The sequence below is a fragment of the Miniopterus natalensis genome, chromosome 13 (genome assembly GCF_054644295.1).
Source record: "Miniopterus natalensis isolate mMinNat1 chromosome 13, mMinNat1.hap1, whole genome shotgun sequence".
Taxonomy (NCBI): Eukaryota; Metazoa; Chordata; class Mammalia; order Chiroptera; family Miniopteridae; genus Miniopterus; species Miniopterus natalensis.
This window is the reverse complement of record NC_142093.1, coordinates 62,440,775-62,454,556: the sequence shown is the minus strand read 5'-3', so window position 1 is coordinate 62,454,556 and position 13,782 is coordinate 62,440,775. Positions and strand designations below refer to the sequence as shown.

Below are 13,782 nucleotides of genomic sequence, written 5' to 3'. Positions count from 1 at the left end.
CTTTCCACGTACATGGGAGCATCAAGGGACAATCCGTGTCCGGATCACAGTGGAAAACTGACTTTTCAGGTAAAGAACGAAATACATACTGTTTTTAAAATGAAGAAAAAGGAATTAGCTCTTTGAATTCTTAAGGGTCAAAAGTAAGACTCTGAAAAAGTTAACACATAGAGATGGTACTATTAAAAGGCATATGCATGCATTGTTGTTATTTTAACCTGAAAAAAGTCATTAACTTTGAATTTGAAACCTGAAAACAGGTGGCAGTGTTAAGAGCCAGCTATAAAGATCACCAGAGTTCAGAAGGATTGTAAAAAAAAAAAAAAAAAGACAAAGAATTTAATTTCCTAACAATACACATCATGTGATGTGGATCATTTTTTACCATTTTTATCATTTTCATTATTAAGCAGCCAGGAACAGAAAAAAAGGCCCAAACTCTTAAAAAAAAAAAAAAAAAAAAAGCTTAAAAACAATAGTCATTTTCTACATAAAGGTGAATTCTTTATTCGCCATCAGGACAGTTTTTCATCACACGGATTAGTCAAGCCAGACTTGGTTCTCCTCTTGGCTTGTTGCAGTCTTTGGGGGACACTTCGTCACCGACAAATGTCCTCCAGAGTGCTTCCCTCCTTCCACCTCACAGGAGCCACCCTGAGCAGAGTAGGGAGCACAGCACCTGTCCGCATCTGCACGCAGTGGGGCAGATCAGCAGATACACAGAGGCAGCCTCTCCGAGAAGAAAGGGGCCAAAGCAGCACATGTACAGTTCTTCACAGCACACCCCACCTCTCTCCCAGACGAAGGACAAGTGCTGAGAGTCTTTATGCTGTAACTTTAATTTTAACTAAATCTTTAAGCAGGCTGCTGAGACATGCCAATACTTCTCTGGGTCCTGGTTTAGCTGTGGAATGAAACACTGATTTTTTTTTCTTTTGCAAAACAGTGGGCCAAGTCAGAATGACAATTTTAAACATGATGTTTATTTCAGGGTTATTTAAAAATACACTTTGGGGTTACTTGGGACAAACTTTTTCTGTAAGGAAATCTTCGCGGTAGGAAGAGCGAGCTTCCCCCGAGGTAGTGCGTTCTAGCGCAGGCCAGGGACCAAGGCAGAGCCCGAGGGGCGGAGGCAGGCCCAGCTGCCAGGCAGGACCTCAGGGCTAACCGCCGGGGGCACAAACGGGCACCCGGCTAGAAGACAAGACGGGTTCCAGAGGGTCACTAATGCCCAGTTCCTCTCTAAGTTAAGAACTACTCAGCATTTCACCCGTAAAGACACAGGCCAGCCGATTTACTGAATTTGGGCGGCGCCCACACCGGATGCGCCCGCGCTCCCGGCCGCTAACCTGCGCACTGCGGCCGCGGACGCAGCCCCGGCAGACTTCCAGGGAGCGCGCTTGCTCCCAGGCTCCCATCCCGGCGACGCGGCGACAATCAGGAGTCACGGGCTGGCCGCAAACTTTCCCACCCCGCGCGGGGAGGCGCGGCGGGCGCGGCGCTGGGTGTCCCCGCGGCCGCCCCGCACCCGCCCCGCCCCGCGCCGCGCTCCGGAAGGGTCAGGGGCGCAGCCCCCCCCGCTCCGGGGGCGCCCTCCCCGCTGCGGGGGGGCCGCGGCGCCCGGCCCGGAGCCAGTTCCGACCGAGGGGCCGTGAGACAGCGCGGGCCGGGGGCGCACCGGCCCCCTCCCCGGGGCCCCGGCTCCCCCGCTTCGGGAGGGCGCGCGACGGGGCCCAGGGAGCCCGGGAGCCACCCTCAGGGCTGCTGCCCGGCCGCGGCCTCCATCCGCCCGACAGGGCTCCTTGAGCACCCCCAAATCCTGAGGTTCGGGGCGCCTCGTTCCCTGCCTCCTGCGGCCTCACGCACGAAGCCCAGCCGCCCGCCGCCGCTGCGGAACCGAGGTCGGGGCGGGCGGCGGGACCCGCCTGGGGGCACGTCCCGCGCCCCGACCCCGCGCCCCCGACCCCGCGCCCCTGACCCCGCGCGTCCGCCGCACTGGCTGGCGAGCAGGTGGCCGGGTCGCGACCCCGCGCGTACCTCCCCGCGCCCTGGTGCCCGCGGGCCTGGGTGAGGCTCCTTACCTCGGAGCGGGCCGGGGTGGCCCCGCGGGGCCGGGCGCGCGCTGGGCCGAGGAGACGCGCCTCCCGCCCCCGCCGCTGGGAGCCGGAGCCGAGCCCGAGCCCGACCTGGAGCCAGAGCCCGAGCCGGAGCCGGAGCCCGACCTGGAGCCCGAGCCCGAGCCCGAGCCGGAGCCGGAGCCCAACCTGGAGCCGGAGCCCGAGCCCGAGCCGGAGCGGGCGCGGCGAGCTCCGCCCGGGCGGCGGCGGGAGGCGCTGTGCTCGCGCCGCCGCGGCCCCGGGTCTCCGAGCTGCGCGGCCGCCGATCCCGGGCCGCGCCGCGCTGGTCGCTCGGCCCCGGGCAGCCGGCTGCTTTCGCCGCAAACTCTTCCGCAGGCGGAGCGGGCCGGGGCCGCCGCCTCCGCTCCTCCCCGCCCCCGCCTCCCGCCCCCGCCCCGCGCCGCCGGCTCCCTCCGCGCCGCACGCGGGGCCCTGGCCGCCGCTCCGCCGGGGACGCGCTCCCTGCGCTCGGGGGGCGGGCGGACCGCGGACCCCGGCTCCCGGGCGGCCCACCCGCGCACGGCCCGGCCTCCCGCCTCCGAGAGGCTGCGGGGGATGCGCCGCGGGGTCGGGCCTGGGGCGCGGGGTGGGGGTGGGGGTGGTGAGTGAGTGGGGGGCGCGCTTGTGCTTAGGGGGGAACCCGGCCGAGGGCGGAGGCGCGGGCGCGCGGGGCTGCCGCGTCGCTGGGGCGCAGGAGTCGCCCGCCCCTGCCCGGGGCCATCCCGCCCGGCGGAGCGCGGGGGGGGGGGTGGGGGGGGGAGGGGGCGCCCCGACTGTCCCCGGGAGCCGGGCGGCCTCCGAGGGGCGGGGTGTGTGCGGGCGTGTGGCCGCCGCGGTTCCCCCTGCGGGAGCCTGCGGGCCTGCGGGGGAGGGGCGGCGGGGGCCTGGGGTCCGAGCCGGCCGCTCGGGAGGGGACGCGGCGTTTTCTCCAGGACGCGCACGTCCGGCCGGAAAACGGGTCGCGGGTGGAGGGCCGGGGCGGTGGGGGGAGGCCGGGAGGGCCTGGGCCCGCTGCGCTCCGTCCCCGCCGCCCTGCAGGGCAGGAAACGCTCCACTGACCTACATATTTCCCAAACATACGTGACCTTTTTTTTCCCTCCGTGGGAGGAGACAGGCGAGGATCCAAGAAAGGGAGAAGCTGGAGCGATGCGCGAGCAAACGGAGGCTGTCACCGAGGCCCCTGCACACCAGACCCGGCGCCGGCCCCGTGCCCCGGACGGGCGCCGCCGCGGTGAAAGGCCGGCCCGGGTCGCCCGCCCTGGACTCAGACCCCCGCCCCGGGCGACGGAGCTGGCTCCTGGGGGCGCCTGGGGCAGCGGGCCCTGCCCCGGACGCCTCCCGGCTCCCCCAGCCCACGGCTGCAGAGGAGACCTTCGGGGGACCCTGGGTCCTGCACATTCCTGCGGGGAGCCCGGGAAGCAGAGCCCCCCCCCCCCCCCCCCCGCCCTGTGCGTCCGGCAGGACTCTCCTGGGCCTTTCCCCTGGACGCCAGCGGGCAGCGGGCCGGCCCCCCCCCCCCCCGGTCCCGGGCGCGCTTTCCCGGCCGTGGGGTCCCGACGGGCCCCGCCCAGCAGCGCCTCGGGGACGGCAGCCCGCTCGGGCGGAGACGGGCGCTCCGCAGGCCTCCCCTTCCCGCAAATGGGCCAGGCCCTTACTTCCCACTTGTGTTATTTTATCTAGTTCTCCCGGAGGACAGTCAGCAGCGGAGAGGCTGGCTCGGCCGCGGGAGAAGCTGCTGCCGGGCTGCCCCTGCCCAGGGCCTTTCTAGCAGCAGCAGGCGAGTGGTTCGCCCTCGTTTCCAAGTCCGCTCCTTTCCGAAAGGAGACACCTTCCCAATAGGAGACTCCTTCCCAATAGCAGACACCTTCCCAATAGCAGACTCCTTCCCAATAGCAGACTCCTTCCCAATAGGAGACTCCTTCCCAATAGCAGACTCCTTCCCAATAGGAGACACCTTCCCAATAGGAGACTCCTTCCCAATAGCAGACACCTTTCCAATAGGAGACACCTTCCCAATAGGAGACACCTTTCCAATAGGAGACACCTTCCCAATAGGAGACTCCTTCCCAATAGCAGACACCTTTCCAATAGGAGACACCTTCCCAATAGGAGACACCTTTCCAATAGGAGACACCTTCCCAATAGGAGACTCCTTCCCAATAGGAGACTCCTTCCCAGTAGCAGACACCTTCCCAGTAGGAGACACCTTCCCAGTAGGAGACTCCTTCCCAATAGGAGACTCCTTCCCAATAGGAGACTCCTTCCCAATAGCAGACACCTTCCCAATAGCAGACACCTTCCCAATAGGAGACACCTTCCCAATAGGAGACACCTTCCCAATAGGAGACTCCTTCCCAATAGCAGACTCCTTCCCAATAGCAGACTCCTTCCCAATAGGAGACTCCTTCCCAATAGCAGACTCCTTCCCAATAGCAGACTCCTTCCCAATAGCAGACACCTTCCCAATAGGAGACTCCTTCCCAATAGGAGACACCTTCCCAATAGGAGACTCCTTCCCAATAGCAGACACCTTCCCAATAGCAGACTCCTTCCCAATTGCAGACTCCTTCCCAATAGGAGACACCTTCCCAATAGCAGACACCCTCCCAATGCACTTCCCTGCGCTCCTCCGCCTCCGGGCCGCGCGCTCCCGGCCTCCCAGCCCTGGGCCACGCCTGCCGAGGGCGAGGCTGTGCGCTTCAACCCCAGGCGGTGCAGTTGAAAGCCACCTCCCTCCTCTTCCTGCCTTTGGGAAGGAGTTGCACTGTTAAGTGATCTTTTAGGAAACAAATGGCCTACAACAGTAACACCTAAACTAATTCTATAATGCAACAAGTATTTTTGCCATGATCTGTTTTTAGCTGTGACCCATGAATGTGTGCTTTCTGCTTTTTGTTGTTAGTGTGAATCCTGACCCGAGGGTATTTTCCCATTGATTTTTAGAGAGTGGAAGGGCCCTAGGCAGTTTTGCTCAGTGGTTAGAACATCAGCCCAAGGACTGGAGAGAGTGAAAGGGGGGGAGGGAGGGGGAGAGAAAGAGAGGCAGGCAGACATCCATGCATCACTGCTTGCATCCCACACGTGCGGGGACCTGGGTGGGGATCAACCTGCAACCCATGCATGTGCCTTGACATGGAATTGAACCCACCACCCTTTGGTGCACAGGTGGATACTGACCGCTGAGCCACACTGGCCAGGGCTCTGCCTTTCAATCATGGATTTGGACCTGTACGTAGTTGTACTTATTGCAGACTCTATCCCATCTCCTAGTGTTAATCCCATTGGGATAGGCAACCTGCCTGACTGGAAGGGCAAGCGGAGTCCACAGCACAGAACCCAGTCAGGACAAGGGCGCAGCAGGGTCCCCAAAAGAATGTGTGCTTCCCCCCAAATGCAGGGGAGAGTTGAAGAGGCAAGTTTACCTTCTGTTCATTCCTTGCATTTGACTGTTTGCTTCCTTTTATGGGCATTTGTTGAAGTCTTGCCATGAATCAGGCTGGGCTGGGCCAGTGAGGATCAAGGGAAACTTCACAGCAGCTTCTTACAAGAAGGGTTTACACTGTAGTGGCCAGGGTGAAGAGGGGGCCAAATGGGCTAGTGCCAGAGGGCGAGTGCCACGTGAGTCCAACGGAAGGAATCGGGATGGACTTCTTGGAGGAGGTGACATTGGTGCTAGGATTTTTCATCAAACAAATGACAAACTCAAACTAGATCACAATCTACACATTTAAAATGTGCAGCATAATTTTAAACAAAAATAAAAAAAAATAATAAAATAAAATGTGCAGCATAGAGAAAAAATCATTTCAAAACTGCACGGCCAATTTGGGGAAATTTTTACCTCACATGTGGTTAGTCCATTTAAAGAACGTGGCTTTCCTAGTTGAACGCTGCAGTGATGCACCCAAGAACCCCAGATACTTTTCAAACAATCAAAATTTATGGAGGAGAGGATCCAAATGTTTCATTGTCAGTTATATCAGTGTTTGAAGGTATCAGTGGAACATGTCAGAGTTTTTGCATTCTAATTGGATATTCTTTCCCACCATAGAAGTGGAATCTGTGGCATATTTTAGTTAAAAATATTTATTCAATTAAATTCTCAAAATATGTACACTCTAGGTGTCCCTGGACGGTGCTGCATACCAGCAAGAGCGTGTCGGCTACTCCAATAATCACAGCGCTGGCTCAGGGCGCGGGCCACGTTAAGCATGTGTAGTCAGTGCATAAACATGTGTCAGGATAGGCAAATGGGCCTGGGTTCTACGCTGGATGATCTCACAGTTTTTGTGTCTGATCATAAGATAAAAGGGCCTTTTTTATCTTCATATGAATGTCCAGACTCCCATTTTTGGATTTTTACCTCTTAGCAGTTTTCACATCAAAATTAAAAAATAAAAATAAAACACAATATCACACATCATTAAGTAAAATAATATCATGGTAGGAAGGAAAACTGTTGCAACCTAGACAGAAGGGGAAGTTAGATCAGTGTAAAGATCAAGAGGAGGCCCCAGAGACCGGTAACTGAGGCTAATGACTCGGAGGCCAGGGCTTATGGGCACCTGTAGGAGAAAGATTTAAGAATGTTCACTCTGCCTTCGAAATATCAAGGTGAGAACTTGAACAGCCAGGTTTCACAGGGTCTTCGGAGTGAAGTACGGATGGTGATTCGTTCACTGCTGCAGGCTTTAGTGGGCCTGAGATAGTCACGGCCTCGTGCATCCTGCCCGGTAGAGTTGATACCTGACTGGCATTTGTGCCTGTTAGATCATGTGGTTGACAAACTAAAGAATGAAGTAAGATTTCCTCACAGAGCTGGTGTGGAGGCCGGGGAAGAAAAATCTGGGCTGGAGGAGCCGAGAGGTGACAAAGCCCGGTAGCCTCAGCTCATCCCCACTGATCCCAGTGCTTCTGAAGGTACAGGGAGAAATGCTACACGCATGTGTGTGCATGCAAACATGCAACACGCTACACACATCTGAAAAAGAGGTGGTAAGACTTGACAACACGGACCCTTGAGAATAACCTTTCCTTATAGTTAAGCCCCTTGAGGAAGGCCTTTCACAAGCATTTACTCAATAAAGTTTGATATTAGGTCCCACTTACTTTTCTTCTAAGAGGATCTTTTTAAAAATAATAGTCTTTATTTTTTAGAACAGTTGTATGTTCACAATAAAATTGACTGGAAAGTACTGAATTCCCATATACTCCCTGACCCCCAACCCCAAACGCCCCACCATCAACAGCCATCCACTGTGGCACATTCGTTGCAGTCGATGAGCCTACGCTGCACCATCATTACCGTCTGAAGTCGTGGTTTACCTCAGTGCTCACCCTGGTGTTCCGCATGCAGTGGGTCTGGGCAAATGGGTCACGTTCCCACCATTATGATATCGTACAGAGTAGTTGCACCCCCTGAAAAATCCTCTGTGCTCCCCCATTCATCCCTCCCTCCCCACTAATCCCTGGCAATCACTGATTTTTTTGTTTTTACTGTCTCCATAATTTTCCCTTTTCCAGAATGTCTTATAATTGGAAGCACGCAGTATATGTGTCTTTCAGATTGGCTTCTTTCACTTAGCAAAATGCATTTGTTTCCTCCATGTCTTTTCATGGCCTGATAGCTCATTTTTTAATTTTTTATTTATTTTTTAAAAAATATATCTTTATTGATTTCAGAGAGAGGAGAGGAGAGGGAAAGAGAGAGAGAAACATCAATGATGAGAGAGTCATTGATCAGCTGCCTCCTGCACGCCCTCGACTGGGGATCCAGCCTGCAACCGGGGCATGTGCCCTGACCGAGAATCGAACCCTGATCGCCCGGATCCTAGGTCGACGCTCAACCGCTGAGCCACACCCTGCCGGGCATAGCTCATTTTTTTATAGCACTGAATACTATTCCATTGTCTGGTTTTTAAAATGATATTTTAGTAAATAATGTTGCAGTAATAAAAGGTAACATTTATCTAATACTTACATGCTAGGTATTTACATTACCTCATTTCATCTTCAAAAGTCCCTGTAAAAAAGTGATTTGTGATTTCCAGGTGACAGATAAGGAATCTGACTTAGAGAGGCTCAAGGTGCCCTCATTTGCTTTGCAACTATGTGGCAGAGCAGGGTGGATCCCCCTCCATGGCTGCTGGGCCCTGCGCCGTCCCTGCGGATCCAGCACCAGCTGGGTCGGATGCCAACGCAAAGATATTCATGGCATCGTTCAACTTTCATGAGATCCTGGGTAACAAACTGATGCCAGAGCAGCCATGTGCTGCTACGTCTCTGCACATTTCTTGTCTCTGTTTCTTTTGTTCTTTTAATACATCAGTTATTAACATCTTTACTCCCTTCTCGAAGTGGCTGTCTTTTCAAGTGCTTGAAATAGAATTCCAGGGTGAAGAACTGGGGTTGGCAAAAGAGCAACACTTGGTCCTGGTAACTCTTAGAAGGAAATAAAGTCAGTGAGTCAATACATGTGTCATTGGCATATTGGCATCTCGTCAAGGCCACTGTTTGGACTTTGGCGATAGTCTGGGTGGGAGCGGCCTTTTGTAAACATGTTATCTTCAAACCAACTCTAGGCCGCAGGTTGGGAAGGGAAGCCAATTCCTCCTGTGAAAGGGCAAGTGTGGGTGCCGGTCCAGCCTCCCTCTCGTGGCCCGCGATGGAACGAGTGGAGGCCAGGCCAAGGAGAAAGCTGTCACTTCTGGTCATCCTCCTGGTTAACACAGGGGCCAGGCATGTAGTTCTTTTCTCTGGAACTAGATTCTTTTCTTGGGGAAATGCTCAGCTGAAATTGTGAGTGCTCCAAGGAAGTATTTAAATGACTTACTTTGAACTAACAGCCATTGCAGGTGAGCCTGTAGAGTATGGTAGGAAACTGGCTCCAAAGCATGTAGAAAATAGAATGGAAGAAAAATCCTTTGTGTATAGGGCTCTGGGAACTGGAGGAATGAAGGTTGGAGAAATGTAAATGTACCAGGAGAGTGGGAGGTGTTTCTCAGCTCCTGCAGTTAGCTGGGAAGACTTCAGAACTGCAGGGCTAGAGCTACAGCACATTCAACACAGAAAAAAATCACTTCACCTCTGTGAGTTTTGGCTCCCGTGTCACGAAGGCACAGGCAAGCTGCTGAGCCCGTGCTCTTCCAAGTGCAAGGGATACCCTTTCTGCACAGGACAGAGGGACAGCTGTGGACGTACAAGTGGCCATTGTCTTTCACTGTTATCAGCTCATGTCCCATTTAATGTGTTGACGTGTCTGTTTATAAAGGCACTTAAACTCTAGAGGGGCATTTTTAGTTAGTTTCCCAGACTGGTTTCCATTTCTGTCTCATTTGTAAATTCTCTGACTTCCGCGATGCTATTTGAATAGTTAAGTTGCTACACAAATGCATAATCTACGATGCATGTTGCCCAGGAAGAACATTTAGTGATAGGAATTTCATTACACATAATTCAATTGAAGTGAAAAGCTAATTATAGAAAAAAATGTTCTCCAAGGAGCTGTTTATAGCCCCTCCCAAATAGGCCCTGGGCCACAGATCTCCTGCCTGGGCAACCATCATTGTATCAGTGGGCTTTGTTGCAAGGTTTTGTTGAGAAAGTTTTTCTCAGTGGCTTCAATCTAACAGTTACCTTGGCAGGGAACATGATTCTGTAAGAAATATGACCTCATTTGATGTTTTTAATGCACATGAGCTATTGCAAGTCACTCTAGGCTTCTCCCTTTCAAAGCAAATGAGGGTTTGCCTGCAAATGAACGGTGCTTTCATCATGGCAACTGGCTTTGACTGTATTTTCACATTCCAGAAATTGGTAGTTAAAGTCACGTTTCCTTCTTATGGTGCTAGTGAGGCTCAGATGGTGCAGAGTTTCTGCTTCAGGGATTGACTGAGTACCAGGGTCTTTAAAGACTTTTCACTTGAGAATCTAAGGCGCAAATGGGTGGCATTTTGTTTTCTTGACCTTTAACAGTTCACACTAGTGGTTCTCCAATAACATCAGCATCACCAGGGAACTTGATAGCAACGCAGTTCTCAAGCCCCACCCCGAGTTGCTGAATCAGAAACCCTGGGGTCGGGCCCAGCAAACTGTGTTAACAAGACTTTCTGAAGATTCTAATGTACATAAAGTTTGAGAACCGCTGGTTTAGGTAGTTGGTGATGATGTAGGTGTCGGGGGTAGGGGGGCATTGAGTTACATTTGTTGCATTTCCTGTGCCAGGCCCTGGGCTAAGAGCATTGTACCCATTAATCTACTTAACCTTCAGGACTACGCTCTGAGGGCAGTTTTTAAAAATTGCATTATTGCCCCCTTTGACAGATGATGCAGCAGGGTGGTAGAGGGGTTAGGTTCCCACACAGGTAGCAGTGCTGGCAGGGAGCTGAATCAGGATGCAGACGGGCTCTGCCACCCTGCACCTGCGTTGGCCGGGCGCTCAGCCAGGTGACTGGAGCATTTTCCTAAGCCCCCTGCCCCTCTCCCCCCACCCCGCCCTGCATTCCTCCCTCCTCTCGGTGTCTTCTGCTTACTTCTTTCCCTCTTGCTCTTCCCCACTCACCCCGCTCCATGGAAACAAACTGCTTTAAAATATTATCACCCTATCTTTTTAAAAAAATGTGTTTTTATTGATTTCAGAGAGAGGAAGGGAGAGGGAGAGAGAGAAACATCAATGACGAGAGTCATTGACCGGCTGCCTCCTGCACCCCTGCTACTGGGGATGGAGCCAGAAACCCCGGGCATGTGCCCTCACCGGGAATCGAACCCTGACCTCCTGGTTCCTGGGTTGACACTCAACCACTCAGCCACATCAGCCAGGTTCTTATCCTAGTTTTTATCTTGCTCTCGTTTATCCCTTCATCAGAGTCCAGGTTGGTTAAGTCTAAACCATAGTGCTGAGCCAAGACCTGGTGACTTCAGGCTGTGTGCAGAGCCAGCTGTCTTGATTGTGGCCTTCGCATGACATAAGGCTGGCAGGAAGGGAAATGAAGTTAAAAGGCTGTGCCTGCCACTGTAGAAAGTATGTTCAGTAGAAATTCCTTTTTTTAGGTAAAAATCATTTATTTATATATTTATTGTTGACAGTATTACAGAGGTTCCCATTTTCTCCCGCTGTGCCCACCTCCACCCAGCCCCCACCCCACCCCACCCAGGCCGTCCCCAGTCTGTTATCTCTGTCCATGGGCTGTGCATATATGTACGTAAGTTCTTTGGTTAAACTCTTCCCGTCCCCTCCACTTCCCCCACCTCTGAGAGGGGTCAATCTGTTCCATGCATCCACGCCTCTAGACCCATTTTGTTCATAAGTTAATTGTGTTCATTAGATTCGACATATAAGTGAGATCATGTGATGTCTGTCTTTCTCTGACTCCCTTATTTCACTTAACATAATGGTCTCCAGGTCCGTCCATGCTGTCCCCCAAAGGGTAAGAGATCTCTCTTTTTTACAGCTGCATAGTATTCCATGGTGTGAATGTCCCCCCAGCTTTTTATCCACTCACCTACTGATGGGCACTGGGGCTGTTTCCAGATCTTAGCTACTGTAAATAGTTCTGTTATGAACATCAGGGTGCATACATTCATTCTGATTGGTGTTTTGGGATTCTTAGGACATATTCCCAGAAGTGAGATCACTGGGTCAAATGACAGTCCCAATTTTAATTTTTTGAGGACCCTCCACACTGTTTTCCACAGTGGCTGCCCCAGTCTGCATTCCCACCAGCAGTGCACCAGGTTCCCCTTTCCCCACATTTTCGCCAGCACATGTCGTTTGTTGATTTGTTGATGAAGCCATTCTGACAGGTGTGAGGTGACACCTCATTGTGGTTTTAATTTGCATCTCTCTGAGGATTAGTGACATTGAGCAGTTTTTCCATGTTTCTTGGCATCTGTGTGTCCTCTTTGGAAAAGTGTCTATTCAGGTCCTCTGCCTATTTTTTAATTGGATTGTTTGTCTTCCTCTTGTTGAGTTGTATGAGTTCTTTATATATTATGGAAATTAACACTTCGTCAGATGGATCCTTGGCAAATACGTTCTCCCATGCAGAGGGTTCTCTTTTCATTTTGATGCTGATTTATTTTGTTTTGCAGAAGCTTTTTAGCTTGATGTAGTTCCATTTGTTTATTTTTTTCCTTATTTCCCTTGCCCTAGGAGATGTATCTGTGAAAACCCTACTATGTGAGATGTCTGAGATTTTACTGCCTATGTTTTCTTCTAGATGTTTATGGATTCATGACTTATATTTAATTCTTATATCAATTTTTAGTGCATTCTTGTGTATGGTGTAAGTTGGTTTCATCTTTTTGCATGTATCTGTCCAATTTTCCCAGCACCATTTATTGAAGAATTTATCTTTACTCCATTGTATGCTCCTGCCTCCTTTGTCAAATATTAATTAACCATATTGGTATAGGTCTTTTTCTGGGTTCTCTGTTCTGTTCCATTGATCTATATGCCTGTTCTTGTGCCAGTACCAGCTTGTTTTGATTACAGTGGCTTTGTACTACAGTTTCATATCAAATATTGTGATCCCTCCAACTTTGTTCTTCTTTCTCAATATGGTTGTGGCTATTCAAGGTGTTTTTTGGTTCCATATACATTTTGGGAATATTTGTTCTAGAACTCAGAAATATGCCATTGGTATTATTTATTTACTTATTTTTAATTTATAGTTATTGTTGAAAGTACTACAAATATCCACTATTCCCCCCATTAATCCTCTCCTCCCTGTACCCCTCCCCCAAGACTTTCACCCCACTATTGTCTGTGTCATTGGGTTCTGCACATATGCATATAAATTCTTACGCTAATCTCTCCCCAACCACCCCTGCCTTCGCTCTGAGATCCCTCAGTCTGCTCCGTGCTTCTATGTCTCTGGATCTATTTTATTCATCAGTTTATTTTGTTCATTACATTCCACATATGAGTAAGATCATGTGACACTTGTCTTTCTCTAACTGGCTTATCTCACTCAGCATAATACTCTCCAGGTCCCACCATGCTGTCTCAAAGGGTAAGGGACCCTTCGTTTCTATAGCTGCATAGTATTCCATTGTTTAAAATGTCTGAGAAGATGCTTGATATGATTTCATCTTCTTGAACTTGTAGAGACTTGTCTTGTTTCCTAACATGTGGTCTATCTTTGAGACTGTCCCATGTGCTCTTGAGGAGAATGTATATTCTGCAGCTTTGGGGTGGAATGTTCTGTAAATGTCAGTTATATCCATCTGATGTAGTGCGTCATTTAGAGTCACTGTTTCCGTGTTGATTTTTTGTCTGGAAGATCTATCCAGTGAGGTCAGTGGGGTGTTAAAGTCCCGTCCTATGATGGTATTGCTATTGATCTCTCCCTTAAAATCCTCTAGAAGTTTGTTGTTTGTTTGTTTTTCAGCTTGTATGAGTCTTTTGTTCTGAGGTGGGTCTCTTGTAGATGGCATATATTTGGGTCTTGTTTTCTTATCCATTCAGCTATCCTGTGTCTTTTGATTGGGACATTTAAGCCATACTTATATGTATATGTATATATATACATACTATTTTTTCAAAATATTACAGATGTCCCTTTTTCTCCCCATTGACCCCTTCCACCCACTTCCACCCCTCTTCCCAGTCCCTCTCCCCACCATTGTCTGTGTCCTTGGGTTGTGCATATATGCATATAAATTC

The 13,782-nt window shown here is 51.4% G+C and overlaps 1 protein-coding gene across 1 annotated transcript in view; it reads right to left on the bottom strand.

Moving 5' to 3' along the window:
• Positions 1–1,418, bottom strand: part of NPAS2 (neuronal PAS domain protein 2) — a 137,024-nt gene extending 135,606 nt beyond the window's left edge. The window contains exon 1 of the mRNA XM_087823796.1: positions 1,321–1,418. Coding sequence (XP_087679922.1) covers positions 1,321–1,418 — 98 coding nt within the window. The remainder of the gene's footprint in view (positions 1–1,320) is intronic.
• Between the last annotated feature and the right edge of the window lie 12,364 nt (positions 1,419–13,782).